The sequence below is a fragment of the Parus major genome, chromosome 1, assembly GCF_001522545.3.
Source record: "Parus major isolate Abel chromosome 1, Parus_major1.1, whole genome shotgun sequence".
NCBI lineage: Eukaryota > Metazoa > Chordata > Aves > Passeriformes > Paridae > Parus > Parus major.
The window spans coordinates 8,370,816-8,388,794 of record NC_031768.1 but is presented as its reverse complement, the minus strand read 5'-3'; the positions used below and the strand labels follow the sequence as shown (position 1 = coordinate 8,388,794).

Below are 17,979 nucleotides of genomic sequence, written 5' to 3'. Positions count from 1 at the left end.
GTGTCCATGGTTGGGGGAGGGTAGCGACCCCTCTCTTACTCCTCCGCCTTTGGACTCCCCCAGTGACTCGCCCCCCTTTATCCATGGGCCGCCTATCCGGTACCGATCCAAGGCAGCGTCTATCTGCGCTCAGATCCGCTCCACCAACCTCGGTCCAAGGCTCTGTCCCACCGTGTGTGGACCCACCAAAGCCCCCCTGCCCGCAGGGTGTCCTGCTCAAAGCACCAAATATTGAGAGACCACCAGCTATTCACCACCCTTCACAGAAGTAATTGTGAACGCTGTTTATTTCTATCTTTAGCACACTTTTATAGGGTTCTACAGGGTCCGCAGGCTAAGCAAATTACTATTGGCTAATGCACACAGGTTTACATTCTTTCTCTTATACACAAGGATATTGTTTTGCTTTACTCTCTCTTCTGCAGGAAGGTTTCAAGGACTTTAGCCTTTAATATCACGACTTACTTCAAAGACTAGTTTGTGCAGATAGACCTTTACTAATATATAAAATATTTTTACACAAAACAATATTTATTAATAATAAGAATTATAAACAGTAAGAAATAAACCCCAATTTTACACTGAATGAAACATCCAAAATAAACTCCCAGAAACATGCCACAGTTCTTTACTCTCTGTACAAGAAATTCCATTAGGTAGTAAATCCTACATCCACATTCATCCAGCTGTGGGGTCCCCAGCAGGAGAAAGGACATCAACCTGTCAGAGCAAGTCCAGAGAAGGCCACCGAGGTGATGAGAGGGATAGAGCACCTCTCCTGTGAGGAAAGGCTGAGAGAATGGGGACTGTTCAGCCTGGAAAAGAGAAGGCTTAGGGATGACCTAATTTTGGCCTTCCAGTCCCTGAACAGAGCCTACAGGAAAGATGGAGAGGGATTTTTAACAAGAGTCTGGAATGACAGACAAGAGAGAATGGCTTCAACTTGTAAAGAGTACAGGTTCAGATTAGATATTAGGGAAAAACTCTTCACTGTGCAGGTGGTGAGGCCCTGGCACAGGTTTCCAAGAGAAGCTGTGGATGCCCCATCCCTGGCAGTGTTCAAGGCCAGGCTGGATGGGGCTCTGAGCAACCTGGGATAGTGCAAGATGTCCCTGTCCATAGCAGCAGGGTTGGAACTTGATATTTAATGTCACTTCCAACCCAGGCCACTCCATGATTTAAAGACGACTGAAAGTACAAAAGAGCATTGTGCACCCTTCTATGCAGAGCAGCTACATGGCTGGACAGATTTACTAATACACACAAACATTCACATCAGTGATTAAGAAAGCCATGTTTTGTTTAGCACCAAGGGGAGAATTATGTCAGTTAAAAAAAAATTCACCAACAACTGCAGGCCCTGGAATCCTGAATTAGGGACATGACTGACCAATTTCTGCTTGCAGTTTCATCTCATCTTTTCTCAAGGGGAATTTGTCAATAAGGGCAAAGAGCTCAGCAGGTGTTGCTGGGAAAGGGTAGCGCTCCTTGTCCATGCCGTGCTTGTCCATCACCACGATGTTGAAATTGTAGTGGGGGATCCTCAGCAGCAGCCTGCAAAGTAAGGATTTTGTTAAAGGGCAGCACCAGCCTCTTGAGTCTGAGCAGAGGAAGGTGGGGATGGTCACAGGGGCTACACAGAGTCCAGATGGTTTCAGCATTAACAAAGAGCCAGATAAAGAGGAGGTGCCTGCGTGTGCTGCAGCTCCTGCCTTCACATAAGTGGAGTGTCAAGGTGACTGCACCCAGCTCTGTTCTCTGCCATTACCCACTGCTGTCACAAGAGTGAAACAACGTTAGACAAAAAAGGTAGTGTGAACATTGCCTAAAGAAAACCCTTGTGATGAAGCTTGAGTTACAAGGAAGACTATTCCCTTTCTTGGCTTCCATTTCTTGGCTCTCCTTGGTATAAAAATCACAGTAAGAAAAAGCAGGACAAAATTCTTGAAGTCTGCTTTCACTGTTACCTAAAAGTAATAATCATCTGTGACTCAAATTTTAGAGGAACAAAAGCCAGTGCTAATCACAGAGGAGTCCTTCTTCCAAAGTGGAGGAAGTGGTCATTTGAACTCCTTAAGCAGCAAAAGCTGAGTAAGTAACAAAAGTTTATCTGTAGTCCTCTTTTCATCTTTTGCTTGAAGGAGTAATGTATTAGAAGATCCTTAGATATGAAGTCAGTCAACATTATTAGTGTGGGGTAAATAAATTTGGGCAGCCATGAGAGAATGAGAGAAAGCTGCCATGAAGAAGAGTCTGGGGCATTTTGGAAAGGTGTGAAGCACCAAAATTGGCCTTCCTCAGTCTCCTAACAAGTCTGAGTGCTCTAAGCATAGTCTTGTTGCCATTAGGAAGCTTGGCCATTAAAACTAAAATAAAGATTAAAGCTAAACAATGGTGATAGAAAACCACATTCACCTTGTGCCATATATCATCTAAGAAAAAATGCTCCTAAAAATCCAAATGTTAATCTTCTGTGCTTTCCGAAGTTTTAACTGGAGTACCTGTGCTCATTAGCTTACTGAAATGTCAATTCTGAACACCTTTATTCTTAAGAGTGCATTTCATATTGATTTGAGCACCTTGCAGAACTGGAAAACTATAATTCACACACTAAGCAGCAACAAAGAAAAAAATCAATGGAAAACTAACTTTCACTGAGTGCAGGGCAGGGCATACCAATTTCTGAAATGCAGCCTCATTAAAGGTTGCAGGGCATCAGGGAATGAGGTGTTAAGAGAGCTTATTATTTTCTACAGAGCCACAAGAAAATAATTTCAACTTTAGTAAAAGTATCTTTATTCAAAAAAGGAAGTTTTTTTTTTTTTGCTTTCCTTTTTCTTTTACTGAGAACACGGTTTTTATAATAATTTTTAAAAAATCCCCTCTCTGCTATGTCAGCAATTTTCATTGTCTCCAATTAAAACTTACTCCTTTTCCTCATGCATATCAAAGATTATGTTGCCTAAAATGCTCCTTGACTTTTTTATAAACAGCTCTTTCTTTTCCTGCCAATGAGGCCATCCCTTTTGGCTTTTTTTCACTTCCAGTCCCTAGGAAATGCTGGCATTTGAAGTCTCCTTTTCAAGTGAAAACCAATCCTCTGCCAGTCTAAACCCAAGTCAAAACGGTTTAGGCACTTCAGTAAAACTGCTGATGCTGCAGTCAGGCTGGCTAGGCTGAGATAATTTCCTCTTTGAAATACTGCCCATCCCACTCCAACATGTGGGACTTCAAAGAGTTTCCCCTTTCACTGCCTCCCCTTTAGGCCTGGCCACAAGCACCAAGAGCCCTGGTGCAGAGGATGGGCTGTCTCTGCCATTTGGGGCTGTCCTTGCAAAGCAACTCCAATACGAATACAGACAGTAAAAACACTGAAGTGTTCTCAGTGGCAGCACCCAAAAATACAAACTTATATGCTTATGAACAGAGTCATATTAAATATATAATTAAATAAATTTGCTGTTGTGTTTTAATTTGCTGTAGCTATTACACAGAGAGTAAATAAATCCTCAAGTGTGCTCACCAATATCTACTTTCCAGTGTCTAGCTGTGTACATTCAAGTAGAATACGTGTATTTGGAGAGTAAAATGCAGGGATCACAACAATGCAGCTTGTAGGATAAGGTGCAAACACAACAGCAGTGAGAGCTTCCTTTACCTGAGCTGCAGGGCAAGTGATGGGGGCAGCAGCTTCACTCCTATTCTTCCTATCAGTGCTGGGAAGACACCAACCAACTCCACCACGGTGACGTGTCGCAGGTCTAACCCACACTGTGCCGGCTGCAAGGGTTAAGAGGAGAAAGAGGGGTGTTGGTTATCCCTGAGAGAACAGGGGGATGTTTTGAGTGCGCAGCAAGTGTTCACAGAGTCCCCTCTTCTGAAGTTATTTACATGTTTTCAACTGATTTGAGAGCATACTTTGCAAACATTTAAATTCTCATGGCAGAGAACTGAAGCTTTATGACTGCAGGGGAGGTTAAGTAACAGATTCTCAAATACTCTAAGAAAACCAACACACAGGGACCACCTAGGAAAAAAAATCAACTTTTCCCTAGTTATAAGAAAAAATGTCTAAAGCATTGTACCAATAATCTAATTTGGTAACCAAAGCAAATTATATGAAACAGAAGTTGACAGCAGAAAGTTTTCTTCCATGCCAACTCATTTGCTCACTGTCAAGAGGTGGAAAATGTACTATAGCCATTAAATTCAGTTTGATCAATATATTGAATTTTCTTGCCAAGTTTATGTAATAGGGAAAAGGAGCTTCTTCTTTTTCTTCTTTCTTCTTGTTTTTTTTCTTACATACTACCGTAACATAAGCCAGCAGTTAAAAACATCATCACATTCATATCTCAGTAACTATTTATACTGAATTTTGTTACAACTGGTGAGACAAAAAAACCAAGATAGAAGCACTTGTAGCTGTGAAAGAATACAGGACTAATTCCTTCCCTTCCCCTCCCTGAGGACACACATATATTTTGGAGATCTATCCATAAGTCTAGCAAAAAGCCAACAAGGGCATCACACTTACAACACATAAGGAAAAGTACCAGGTGTTTTGGGTTTTTTGGAACAAAACACCCTAATGTCATCTCAAACACTATGGATGATTTCTGTGCTGTGTCTCTGGTCCTTTGTTTGCTGGTGCACTTTTTACTCCCTTGCACGGTAGTTGCAAATTCTGTAAGCCTGGTCTGCATGAGCTGCTGAAGAGCTGGAGGGTTGGGTTTGGGTTTTTTTAAACCTCTTTAGCAGCAGAGAAAGGGAATTATTATTGAGCATGAGTTAAATAAATCTGGGGAGGATGGAAGGGCCAGAACTGCCTGGGATTCAGTGATTGGTCAGAGGCAGCACAATCCAGAATGGAGCTGAGTTAGTGACTGGGGGATATCTCAACTCAAACCCCTGTGAAAAGGATTAACCTGGAACTATGACTGCTTGAGCCAGATCTTACAGTGGCTACAATATAACAGCTGAAGTTTGTGGATTTATTTTAAACAGTGGAGCTTGTCTTCTTGGGTCTTTAAAGAAAAAATATAGTTGCACATCCACCTCAAATGTGTTTTACCTGCAGCATCCCCAGCTGCATCCTGTAGAAGAAGTTAGCTGCAGTAGGAGTTGAAATAATTAGCAGTCTCCGTTTCTCATAAAATTGATCCAGAAGTGCAGCTGCAGTCCTAACATTCACATTAATATTCATGGCTGGAATAAAATTAAAACAAAAGTTATGAAGCCTACTGAAAACAGATCCATTTCTAGAGGCAGAGTTAGACAGCAGAAACACAAGAACAAGAAATAATAATAATGAAGATATGGGTGAAATTCTGGCCTCATTGAAGCCAACAATTTTACTGCAGACTGTTCCAGCTTGCACAATGGAACGACTCCAGAATGTGACATTTTGTAGAAAGCTTTGAACTAAAAAAACTCTAGGAAAGAGCAGTCAAAGGTGGCAAAGGCTTCAGCCATTAAGTGCAGACTGGGAAGGGTGACAAAGATGATGTTAAGTCTCCTACCTCTGGGACACTGCAGCTGTATTCCACTACACACCCCCTTCCCAAATTCTCACCGCCCTAAGAACCACTTTGCTGGATTCCTCCTGGTGGAGTGGTGAAATACTCACTTACGTGCACAGGTTGGCTCCACTCCTGACCACCCCAAATTGTATTGGCAGACTCGGGCTGGGCTTCCTTGCAGCTCATAGCCACCAGTGCAGGAGAATTCACAGGTAGCACCATAGTTATTTCCATCACCTGAGCACTTGATGTAGCCATTATCTGGGGCATTTAACTTCACACAGCGCCTGACTTTGAGCAAGAGAAAAAAAAAACCAAAATGAAAGACACAGTATGACTCACCATTTGTTACTAAGGTAGCACAGGTCAGTGGAATACCAGTATTAAAGACATTTTTCTGTTTGCTTTCTGTTTTATTAGTCATGCACTTAAAACCCCCAAACAATCAACCTGAACTCCCCCACCCCTCACTCTTACGTAAAATGAAACGTGTGTAGGTGTATACATGTAACAAAAGGTCATGGAGCACAAAGGGCTGAAGCTGAAAACTATGGGTCACTTCTGTATATTCAGCTCCAGAGGTTAACCTGTGAAAGGGCAGCTTCTGCTTGAGATGTGAGCCTCAGTTGAAAAAAATGCCTTCACCTCCTTATTTCAGCAGCTCACAGCCTATGCATCATGGAGAAGCTGGCAGAAGGGGTGTACAGCTGGAGGCAGGGCTGATCAAAGCAGCTCTTCCTGCATGTGCAGGAATGCTGCAGACCTGGCCCCCAGGGTCTTCAGCAAGACTCTGTTTTCTCTTTCAGCATCATCATATGGGTTTATATACAGAGACATATGCACATAAATACAGAAATGAGGAGATTTTCAAATTGGCTACTAAGCCAGGTGCAAATCAGTGTCTGTATTTAAAGGGTAAAACATCATCCTTACCTCTGACTTTAACAAGAAATTTGCAAGTGCCTTTATTTTCAGCTCTGTCGTACACAGTATAGTGGATTTTGTGGTCACCTTCTGGAAAGTGAGACCCTGGTGGCAGGCCTTTCAAAATAACACTAAACCAAGAGATAAAACAAGGCAGACATTCATAAATTCACCAGTATTTATTCACTCACAATGCTGTAAAAGCCTGCAGAGGGATATTTGTGCCATGCTAGGACTGTCTTGCTGCCTGCAGAACAGAAGACTTGAGAAGGAAGAAGCTGGTCACCAGGAACCAGAGTATTTAAATTTGCTACCTACAGCCCACCCTGCTGAGACAAGGAGGTTAGAATGAGCAAGGTCTGCCCCCTTCCTATAAAACAATGCATGGAGTAGCCAAGCCCATCATGCTCAGAGGAACTTAAGCTTCCTTCTCCTTTCATAAGAAGTCAACATTAAAAAAGAAAACTTCCAGCCTCTTACAGCGGGGATGTATTCCCATCTGTCTGCTCTGAACTGCTCCTATGATTGGCATTTGTGACTGTTAATATATACAGAAATGGAACAGAAAGTGAGATTCAGTGTCACAGCATTAGGGTATGGTGATCTACAGCAGCATTTTCACCTGGAATTTGCCCCTGTCCTGCAAACAAGGTGGGAGAATTCAGATGAATAAAACAATCTCAGTATAAAAGCAGAGAGTATGCAACCAAAGAGGTTTCCATGTAATGGAAAATCTTTTGTACTCCTGAAACTGAAGGACTGTGCATTTAAGAAAAGCACTGCATACTCTATAATATAAACAGCACAGTTAAGCAATATTTTATAGAGATGTGACTTATGGAGAAGCTTCCACTGAATCAAGAGCTTGGCTCTTTAGAGCTGACAAAAGTTACTCATATGACAAAGTCTGCATGGGATATTCCCCATTTTTTTGCCTATCATCAGACCTTCCTTTGCCAAAAAGACTTCAGAATTTCTTCATCCTGACATTTTCCAAGTTTTTACTTTACCATGTGTAGTTTCTGATGTTATTAATTGTCACCAAATTGTTACATCAGACCTTAATGGCAATTAAGCTTCTAATTATGTAATGAATTCTTTATGAAATTATTAAATTACAGCAATAAAAGGGCAATACCATTGTCTTTCATTAGTTTTTTTGTATTCACATGAAACTGTAAACATCTTCAAGCTTAACAACTTTGAGCTTCTAAGCTTAACTGGTCCACTAATGTAATGATGTAACTTGCTTACTGATAGAAACCGATTTTCCATGTTCCCACCATTACAATAATCCAGACAGATTGACCTAAATCCCACATGATAAAAGTAGGAAAATCAGAGACAGTGGTACCACCAGAATTACACCCTGTTCTTCTGGAAAATGGGACTATGAAACCATAGAAACTGACAAAGAAATTTTGAAGTGTTATGTGTAGATACAGTGTTTAAATCCATCAAGGCTACAAACAAGAATTGTTAGTTTAAGGGTAACTGAAGAATCCTGGGACATCAGTGGCCAGCACTACTTTATGAAGAAACCTAAAGATGGTTGCAGATATTATTTTGTGACACACCTTGGTTTTGTTTTTTTTTAGACAGTCAAATTTACCTCTTCTGTTACCTCCAATGCACTACTCTGTTTTCACTGTTACGTACAAAAGGTAACTTGGTGTAAGAAAACTTGTTAATTATGAGATTCACAAAGAAGCTCTGGAAAACTTCACAGGTGCAGTCAAAATGCTGGTGGTTTATTCCACCAGCTCTAAATAACCACAGCTGGGTAACCAGCTTCTGAACAACTCACGCCAAATTTTCAGCTTTTCCAGTGAAACATGCAACTCATTATAGAGCAGCGGTATGTAACAGCTATAAAAAAGCATCTTGGATGAATGAAGGGAAAAGGGTACCTGGCCTGCTGAATTGCTGACAAAGGAGTAAGAAGGAGAGGATGCAAACACATAGAGATTTTCACCTACTCCGTCAGAATCCCGTCAGCAGTGTCTCGTCCCTCCGGGGTGTCCCAGAACACTCTGGCTGTCAACTTGTTGGGCTCTGCGGTTTTCTCCTTCACACTTGGGCACTGGAGCCTCGGAGGTTCAGTATCTGTTGAAATGAATATCACAGAAAAGGGCACATGCAGTAGTTAAAGTGATTAAGAACATTTTTAAAGCACGCTGAACATCAATCTGTCTCTGCATGGTAACTTTGCATGTTACTCTTAATATGCTGATTATTTTTCCTGCAGTAATGGCAAAATGAGAAACAGAAGACTGGCAATTACCATTTTGTGGAGAATCAATGCTGCATTTGATTTTTTCCTAGTAACTCCTACAATAATGTCTTATATCAGTAGCCAGCACTACTAGAACAAGCATCCTATCAATACAGCCTCTGGATGTGACAAAAGGATGATTTAGTTTGGTAACAGCCATTTAAAACAACCTCTGTTATACAGTCAGCAGGAAAAGGCAATCTTTCCAGAAGAAAAGACAGCGACATTTCTCAATCTTCTAGAGGAAAGTATCTATTTCAATACATGTTACAGTGCATTAAAGATATAATGGAAATAGTATTCAAGTGAGCATTTTAGCTAACTGATAACCAAAACCAGCTGTACATTGGTTTTTCTTTTCATCAAAATTATTTCAGCAACATGAGGGGTATCCCTCCTCTTACAGTGTGGGGACAGGAGACAGTCTGCTTTGTTACAACAGAATACTCACTGACTATAAGGACTTCTGTAAGTCACTTGTAGAACATATCTAATTAATATATATATATATATCTATATATATCTTTTTTTCCCTCCTTTAAATGAATACATGTTTGACTACTGATAGCCTTTCCTACATGGATCTTCACTGCTGCTCTGCTAAGCCCACATAATTTAGTGCAAAAATGCTACACAATGCAACTGCAGTATAAAAGGGTAGAGGAAAGCCCCTTGTTTTCAAGAGCACTTTAAGTTCACCTCTGATGGTAATTTTAGCCATACTCAATGCCAAAAACTGTGGAATCCCCAGGACAGTTCCATGACATGAAGTTTACCAGCCCATGCCTCTGATCACAAGTAGCATCCCTACTGTACACAGTGCAATTGTTTGTATATCAAAGTTAAGAAATCAAGCAGCCTTTTTGCCTTTGTATTTCACTGCTCCACTCAATTTCACTCCTCAGCTGCAAGTGGGTTGTTCAGCCAGTCCTCTCCTGGCCACTGCACAGGCTACACTTCTGGAACTTCTGAATTACACTAAGGAACAAGTGTTCAATTGTAAACCTCATTATACTGTTAGAATTATGCCTGTGATGTCTGGTCACAAAAAAAAAATCTCTATCCTGCCTATCAAGAGGTCAAAATACAACCTTATTAATGCTAACAGCAGATTTCACTATTTGTATACAGGAACTGTGTGCACACAAGATTTGAAGGAACCTTTCCAAACTATGCATTATTACCGCTACTTAAATTCTAATATTACTATTACTGGGTTACTTGGGACTTGTAATCCTAGGCAATGACTGGAAACCCTACAACAACTACAACTACTCTGCATTTTTGGAATAAAAGGGAAGTGTTAGTCCTAACTTAGCCTCTTTTCTTTGCTGCTTAAGGTACTTGCTTACTTTACTCTGCAATACAGCATCCTTTGTAACAAGCACACCATCTCTGCAAACAGATGAGCTTCTGAATGTGCCAGGAAATACAGAGGACAATATTTTATCATTTCCAAACTTAAAATGTTTTTCTTCCTCTGCCCACACCACTGAGAAGGACAAAGATTGTTTTTGCAAACAAAGAGACACCACAAACAGTCTAGACCTAAGCAGCTCATTTCTACATTTGCACAACACCAAATAACAGGAAACCTGAAAAATATTTTATGAACATCAGGCCACCGTGGAGAGGCTCCAAACCTAGACTGAGACACAGGCATTTTGAGGAAAACCAAGTTATCATACATACAAGACACTAAGAGCAAACACTCTACCACTCACATGCTTTAAATTACTGGTAGCCATTTCAGATGGCCAAAAAATATTTTCTTTTGTGGGTGGCTGCCAAAGCTTTTATCAGAGGCTTCCCAGAAACAAGGGCAGCAGGCTGAGACTTCGCTATGTGCTGAAATTTCATTAGTAGTCAGGAAAGTTAAATCTCAATATTTGTTCCTCTCTCTTCAGATTTACATATATAGGAATACTTCTTCCAGCCAAGGTTCCCAGGAGACCACTGACTATGTAATGAAAATCGCTGGCATAACTAGAGTGAACTAGGCTGAAATTTAAATTAGCTCACTGCAACCATGCTGGTAACTACAATCCTGGATATAATTCTCTGGATATATTTAAGGACCATGATCCCAAGCAAGAAAAACAGTTCATACAACAGGCTTACTTTCAAACCTGTTTTTACTCATTAAGCAGAAGAGAGAGTGACTGACTCCAGCATAGAGAACATGCTGGAAGAGCAGCACAGTAATCACAGGCTAGCCAGGAGTCACTCAGGAATCGCCAAAGGCCATTACAAGCATTGTAAAGTCCTGGCCATTTACACCAGGCTCATCTCTATTAAAGAGATAATGCTTGGATACTCACTCTGGACTGCAAGCACTGAGTGACAGAACCTCGAACCCTTAGAAAACTGTTCTCTGCTTCCTTAAGAGGGACAGTCGCTTTTTCTCCCCATGAACTGGATAAAAAGGCCTTTTGGAATTTATGTGTGCAGGACTTAGGCACTGGCAGGTACCTCAGGATGCAGACCAAACACCCACTCACCGACGCAGGCGGCTGGCCGGCCGCTCCAGACTTTGTTGTCCATGCAGGTGACGATGCGGTCCCCCTTCAGCTGATACCCTGGGGAGCAGTAGTACTCACACCTCGAGCCAAAGTAGGCACCATCCAAACACTTGAAGCCCCCATTGGTTGGCATGGACAGGGTAGGGCAACGCTTTTCTGGAAAAGGAAACAAAGACTTATGGGAAATTCATACCCTCCCTCTAAAGTAATGCGCATGTGGGGTACTACAGAGAAATAAAGACATGGCTGGCAAACTACAAGTGGGAGAAAGTCTTGTTCCATGTGAGGATTTTCCACATTGTTCTCCTTAGCTGCATTTCAAAATATAACCTTATTAAACAGTCTGCTAACAGCAGATCTCACTATTTGCATATAGAAACAGTGTGCACACAAGATTTGAAGGGACCTTTCCAAACTATACAGTATTACCACAACTTAAATCTTAGTATTACTTTTACTGGGACTTGTAATCCTAGGCAACAACTGGGACTTGAAACCCTATGGAACAACTACTTTGCATTTTTGGAATAAAAAAGTTTTAGTGCTAACTTAGCCTCTTTTCTTTGCTGCTTACGGTACTTGCTTATTTTACTCTGCAAGACAGCAGAGTACACTACATAACACTATATAAGCATTAGTGGCCTGATACAATATTTATGAGAAAAGGGATGACAAGTACCAATTCCTCTTTTCTCAGAAAATGTTTTGCTGTAAGAGCCCATTTAGACACCTGATACAAATTGTGTCAACTTAGAAAGTCTAAGATGGGCAATATTTTAAAACAGCTTCATGGTTCTGTCATAAAACTAATCCCACAAATCAAAATCTCATGTTGATAAAACACTCCCTATCTGCCAAGAGTGCTTGTACCACTGAGATGCTTATCATGTCATGTACCCCTGTGAGATCCTCAACAACAAACTAATCTATATCTCCAAACATACTGCCAACCTTTAAAATAAAAAAACAAAAAACAATCTAAAGATCAGTTTCAATGGCAACTGAGAATTTATAGTCTGAACCTGGAGCACAAGTCAAACACACACACACAGATTTTGCAACCACTTACGTTTGCACAGCACCTTCCCAGACCAGCGTTTGCTTGACTGACAAATGAGCTGGTGAGGACCATGCAGTTCGTAGCCTTTCTGACAGCGAATATCACATCTTGTGCCCAGCACATTCTTGTAATATTCCCCTTGAGGTGTCCTGCAGTTTGCATAACCATGTTTCACTTTAATGGGGGAGCACCACGGTGTTTCTGGCACAGAGAAGAAAAAAACCCCACACACAGCAATTAGAAAAATGTAAAAGTTCAGACACATATAAAATCACTTTGTTTAATCACAGTTACAGAGGAAAAAAAAGTAAAAATCCCTCTCATTTCAAAAACCACCAATCTTTAAAGTGAAGAACACTGCAGAGGTGCACTTACCCATGAGGAGGTCAGCCCTTTAAAGACTGGAAGCTCTTTTTTTTAATGACTAACATTAAAGATTGTAGCCATTATATTGGAGGGGCTGAGAGGGCAGATGGGGTTTTACTACACTCTTTGTCCATGGGATAAGTGTGCCACCATGTGGGCAGTTTGATGACAACTGGGCCATTTTCCCCTCTTGTTTTCAAGCAGGCACATCTAATTGCTCTTTGATAAAAGAAGTTAGCATTAGGAACATCTTGGTCTAGCTGCAGTTGTCAGCTTTCCACATTTAGCTTAGTGCTCATTAAAAAAAGTTCTGCTTCCATAGTAATCTGTGCCTTGCAAAACTCAGTGATGGTTCAAGCTCTCCCACAGTTAGAAGATACCACTTACATAAATCATATTGCCAATATGTCACGCTGAACCTGCTCAAACTGAACCTTTATTAACTGGTCAGGGCTTCACTGTAAAATACTCAGGATAGGGGTACTACCAGCTTGTGAGGATTTACCACCACCCTGTGGTGCTGATGAGAACAGTATCGAGTAGAGACTTCCCTCCCTAGCCTAAGTTTCACATCCTTTTGTGCAGCTTTGCCAACAGGGTGCACACAGAAAACAGGCAGCTCCTCAATAGGAGTTTCCTACACAAGCAGTGACTAAGCCTGCCCCTTTCTCAGATCCAAGATTTGAAAAGCACGAGTTAGGAGAGGAGAGGAGAGGAGAGAGGGAGGAAGGAAGGGAAGTATTGTAAAGCAAAAAGAGAAAGATTACAAATCCTGAAATCCTGTGTGACTGTGTGATATGAGGGAGGGGCATGAAAAAACATTTGAATTTTGCATGATGGAAACCCTAAACAAACAAAACACATGAATTTTAGCCTTCACACTTACAAAGTCACAACAACATTAAAAAAAAAATTCTAGATCATGTTTGGCAGATGTTCACTTCTAGCTCAATTCCCATAGTTATTAGGTACATTTTCCTACACTAGTTGGATCAGCTCCATACATAAATAAACAACAATCAGTACAGCATTTCTCATACATGGGATATTTATATTCAATGTGCTATGTCTCTAGGACATAGCTACACTTTCCCAATGGAAACTACACTTTACATCTCTATTTTGCAGTGCTGATCCTGAGTGAACACAAATAGCATCTGCAGACTACAATCAGAAACTAATTATCAATCTTTGCCCTTTTGCAAGGGCACATTTCCTCTAGACTAGTCCATTTCTGAAGCAGTTGTACTGTGATATGCTTATTTTTGTCTTTCACCAATACAAGTAAAAACCCTTTACAAAGATGTGTAGGTGAAATTATTCCCAGTGTCACCAAACACACTGAGCAACAAACAGGCCAGTCTAACAGAACCCCTCAGGTTAAGGGTAGAGTACAGTTCAGCTTTTTGGCTCAGCCACACAATCATCCCAGCTCTGTTTCTTCCCACCTATAAGTCTGTTTCTGAATGTCAAATACATCCTCTGCTATTTAGCTTACAATTATGCGAAGTGCTTTGGTGGAAAGTGGGTTTTGGTTTGGGGGTTTGATTTTTTTAGAACTGTTTCCCATCCTTCACCCTAATCTCTATCCCACAGGTCCCAAAACACCATTTAAAAAATCCCCACATCCACTGACTTGGGCCGTTTTGTTGAGGGACTGTATCACAGTAGCTCCTATTTTTCATGTTTGTTGTGCATCAAATTAAAACTGAGACAACAGATGAGGAGCGTGAGCTCACAGGAACAGAAGTCAACTGCTGAAAAAATGAGTGATGCCAACACCCAGCTCTGTCTCCTTCACTGCTACCCCAGGGCTGCTGGTACAGTCTCAGGCACTACCTCCTACCACTTTCTGGGGGAAGCCACACATCTTGGATTCACAGCCTCTGTCTCATCCACCTCCTGGAGAAATCCTCCTACTCCTGAGCTTTCCCGTAATCTCTGCTTCAGTGGTCTCATGCCCAAACTCTCCAGCTTTTCTGTCCCACTTCTTCTTCCCATGCCCTGAGACCTTAAATTTCAGTTTATTTACACACCCAAGCTTGCAAGACCTCCTTAACTAAGAACTAAGCCTCAGTTTTTGTGCAGAAGGGGTTAAACCTGAAGTTCCTAAGACAACACTGTCTTCAAGAGGAGGACTGGGTGAATGAAAATTCATTTGGGCTGAGCTATCACCCCAGCCAAAGATGTAATCCTTCAGCAAATCAGTTCAAGACATTCATGCCTTGGGTATTTTACATGTATAAACTCCAAATGCACATTTCTGACTTCCTTTCTATGGATGTTAAGAAAAATATGCCTTGCAACATGACCAAGAGGCTAATAAAAATAAAATAAAGAGGGCAAAGAAGCTGTTTCAGGTGCTGCAAATTGCCAGTTTTTCTGCAAGTTTCTGTGGTTTTACAAACACACTTAACAGCTACCCATATATATATATATATATATGTATATTAAAAACAAACAGGTAGCTAGCAGCTAAAAAATGCAGTTTAATGCACAAACACAGTACTGGAAAAGTAAAACCCTTTCCTGTAATGTTGTTGCAGCTACAGTGGCTTACAGAAAGAAAAGCAAGCAAGCAAGCTCCTATACAGGGGCAAAATGCATCTTACAACGAACCAAATTATTCTGCCAGAAAGAAAAACAAAAGCAAACGTGCTTTTGGATGCAGATAACTTGTAAACCTTAGGAGGAACATCTGTTTGATTTAAAACATTATAATGCTTACTCTAGAACTGATTGTGATTAGAAGAAAGTGGGTGAGGCAGGGTTTACAAGCCATTTACAAATATTGCAAGCTAAACCAAGTGATACTGCTGGAAAAAAAACCCTGCTTGAAACTTGAAAAGCACATCAAACAATACAACAAAGCTTCAGATCAAAGTTTGTTTAAGTGAAGGCACATATTGGTTTTGAAAGGCTAAGCAGCTACATAGAGCACTTGTGGAATATTAGGTTTGTGTGAGGCCTCAAGGGGTTACACAAGCTGTTCCCTGACTGAGGGCAGGATCAGCCATGTTCCTGAAGGCTTTGGGGATTATAAAAGCTAGAGGTTTCCCAGACACCTTTTCTGAAACTTCAGCATCTATACCAGGTTCTGTTCAACCAACTGAAATTTGAGTTTTTAGGTACCAAGACCTATATAGTGCTTTTTGGTTTAACAGAAAGTTTGCACCTCAGCACAAAAAAGAACCGAAAAGTCCCTCAATATCCCAGCAATACAATAGCCTGAATTTTCACTTAGTAGTAAAACATTCCAGAAACTCAATTCCATGTTTGAAATCCCTGGAAAACAGGCAGCAAAGTGAAATGGATGAAGCCCCAATGTTGCCTTTAGAGCTATGGATACTGCTTGATCATTACAGTATCTGAGAAATATTAGGAATGAGGATCACCAGAGCAGCAGCACTGGAGCTGTGATGAACACAGGAACTGCTGTATTCAGGAAACCTTTCCTCATGAAATATGACCAGAGATGCCAAGTAGCAGCAAGGAAAGCACTTTCTAAAGCATCATCTCTCCCAGCCCCTTGGTCTTGTTTATAAACCAGCCTCAGCTCAGCCCTTCACAAACAGCACACAAAGTGACCAGCTGTACTGCTGCTTGCTGCTACACCAGCCAACAGAGCTGATCGTTCACCACGAAGGAGGGGAAAAACTCCTTAAAAATGCTGTAGGCACAGAAAATCTTGGATATGTTTTTCTGGGAAGCTGAGCAAGTGGGAAAACATCCAAATGAAGAAAGGAGGGTTTAGTAGGACACTGATTTTCACTCCTCCCAGTAAACTGCAATGTTTTGTTTGCAGATGTCAAGGAGAATGAATCTGTGTGCTGACTTGCACATGTGTACAAAGAAAAAAAAATAATGTTGCTTTTATATGTGAACATCAATTACTAAAATCAATTCAGTTCCTGTTATTGGTAAGTTTTATTTACTAAGAAATGGGCCACACCCAAAATGCTGGATGCATATCTGAGGAGAAGCTCTGAAGTCTGCTACACAGCCCGTTTTTCCTTGCTGTCTTTCTCCATCCCCTTCCCCCCAAAACCAACATAAAGAAGTATGCTAATGAACTGCCTTTTCTGTTCCAATGCTTTATACTCTTACATTCATTGTCTGTTCCTCAACATTTGGCAGTAGTGCTTCCAAACTTGGGGCAGTTTTTAATATCTGTGTGAACGAGTCATTCTGTTTCACTTACCCTGGTGACATTTTGGCTGACATGAGTATAATCCATTTTGGATCACCATACAAAAGGAATTTGCACAGAATCCACATTTTAACTAGTTGCCTGCCCTGGCATGAACTGGCATTGATTTATCTTCACGATCTCTGAGTTAATTTTCTATGTGTCTGCAGAGGATTACATGTTAAAAGGCAAAGAAAAATGACTTATCCTAAATAAAGATTTAGAGAATTACTTGTGTTTGAAATCAAAATTTTATACTTGAGTATTTTACTGGATGGAAGATGAGACATTTATGAAAACAGCAACAGAGCCATAAAAGCTGTGCTTTCCCCTTGGCTATTCATAAATGTCTGAATTATTTTATGACTTACCTCTCATATGGCCCATTGATTCTTTGCAGAGAATCAATAATGTACAAGACACCAATGACCAGTATTTTCAAGTAATCAAAATGGTGACAACTCTAGTATGTGTATAGATTAATTTACTAAAAAGATACACTAACCGCTTAAATTACATGAAGCGATACCTTTCTTTAATGTCTAGGCTTCTGAGGGAAGCCTTTTGGCAGAGAAGAGTGATATTAAGACAAAAGCAGACTTTTTAGAAAATGGACAAAGCAAACAGAATATTTACTGGTAGTAGCAAAAAACTTCTCACTCATGCTGAATGGCAAAGTCTTCCAGAATAGGGAAGAAAATCGGAATTTGCTTTTTAAATATGCCCATCCATTCACTCATCCAGCTACATAATTTGGTTTTGGAATGCACACATGCATTTGTTAGACACGCTTCACTTGGCACTTCAGGTAGCAGGTTTACATCTGAAATGCAAGCAATTTTATGGAAAAAAAAAAAGCAATGAAAATCAAGTTCTCTTGCATGTACTTCTATACATTACCATCTGTAAGCCCAGGTTTTGACTCAGCTTATCATTGATGGCTGTGTTAGCATGTATGGATAAGAAAGAGCTCTTCCTGATTTTCATAATTCAACAACCTGATCTCCGAGGAGCAAAGGCAATGTAAAAGTTACTTACTCAGGTACATGAAAGAGCTGTGATCAATAACTGGTCTAATTTCCATTGTTAAAAACAGCAGAAATTAAATCTTGATCTAAATA

General features: G+C 40.6%; 1 protein-coding gene across 6 annotated transcripts in view; it reads right to left on the bottom strand.

Annotated features, from left to right (window-relative positions):
• Positions 1-269: 269 nt before the first annotated feature.
• The window catches only part of SRPX (sushi repeat containing protein X-linked), a 21,550-nt gene continuing 3,840 nt past the window's right edge, over positions 270-17,979 (bottom strand). For 3 of the 6 annotated variants that reach the window (XM_015641690.2, XM_015641652.2, XM_015641660.2), the window contains 8 exons: positions 12,313-12,504; positions 11,223-11,399; positions 8,426-8,552; positions 6,456-6,577; positions 5,634-5,813; positions 5,075-5,208; positions 3,659-3,780; positions 270-1,554 (listed from right to left, as the gene is read on the bottom strand). In XM_015641690.2, coding sequence (XP_015497176.1) covers positions 1,374-1,554; positions 3,659-3,780; positions 5,075-5,208; positions 5,634-5,813; positions 6,456-6,577; positions 8,426-8,552; positions 11,223-11,399; positions 12,313-12,504 — 1,235 coding nt within the window. In that variant the 3' untranslated portion in view covers positions 270-1,373. The other 3 variants (XM_033512127.1, XM_033512129.1, XM_033512124.1) reach the window with 3 other exon arrangements.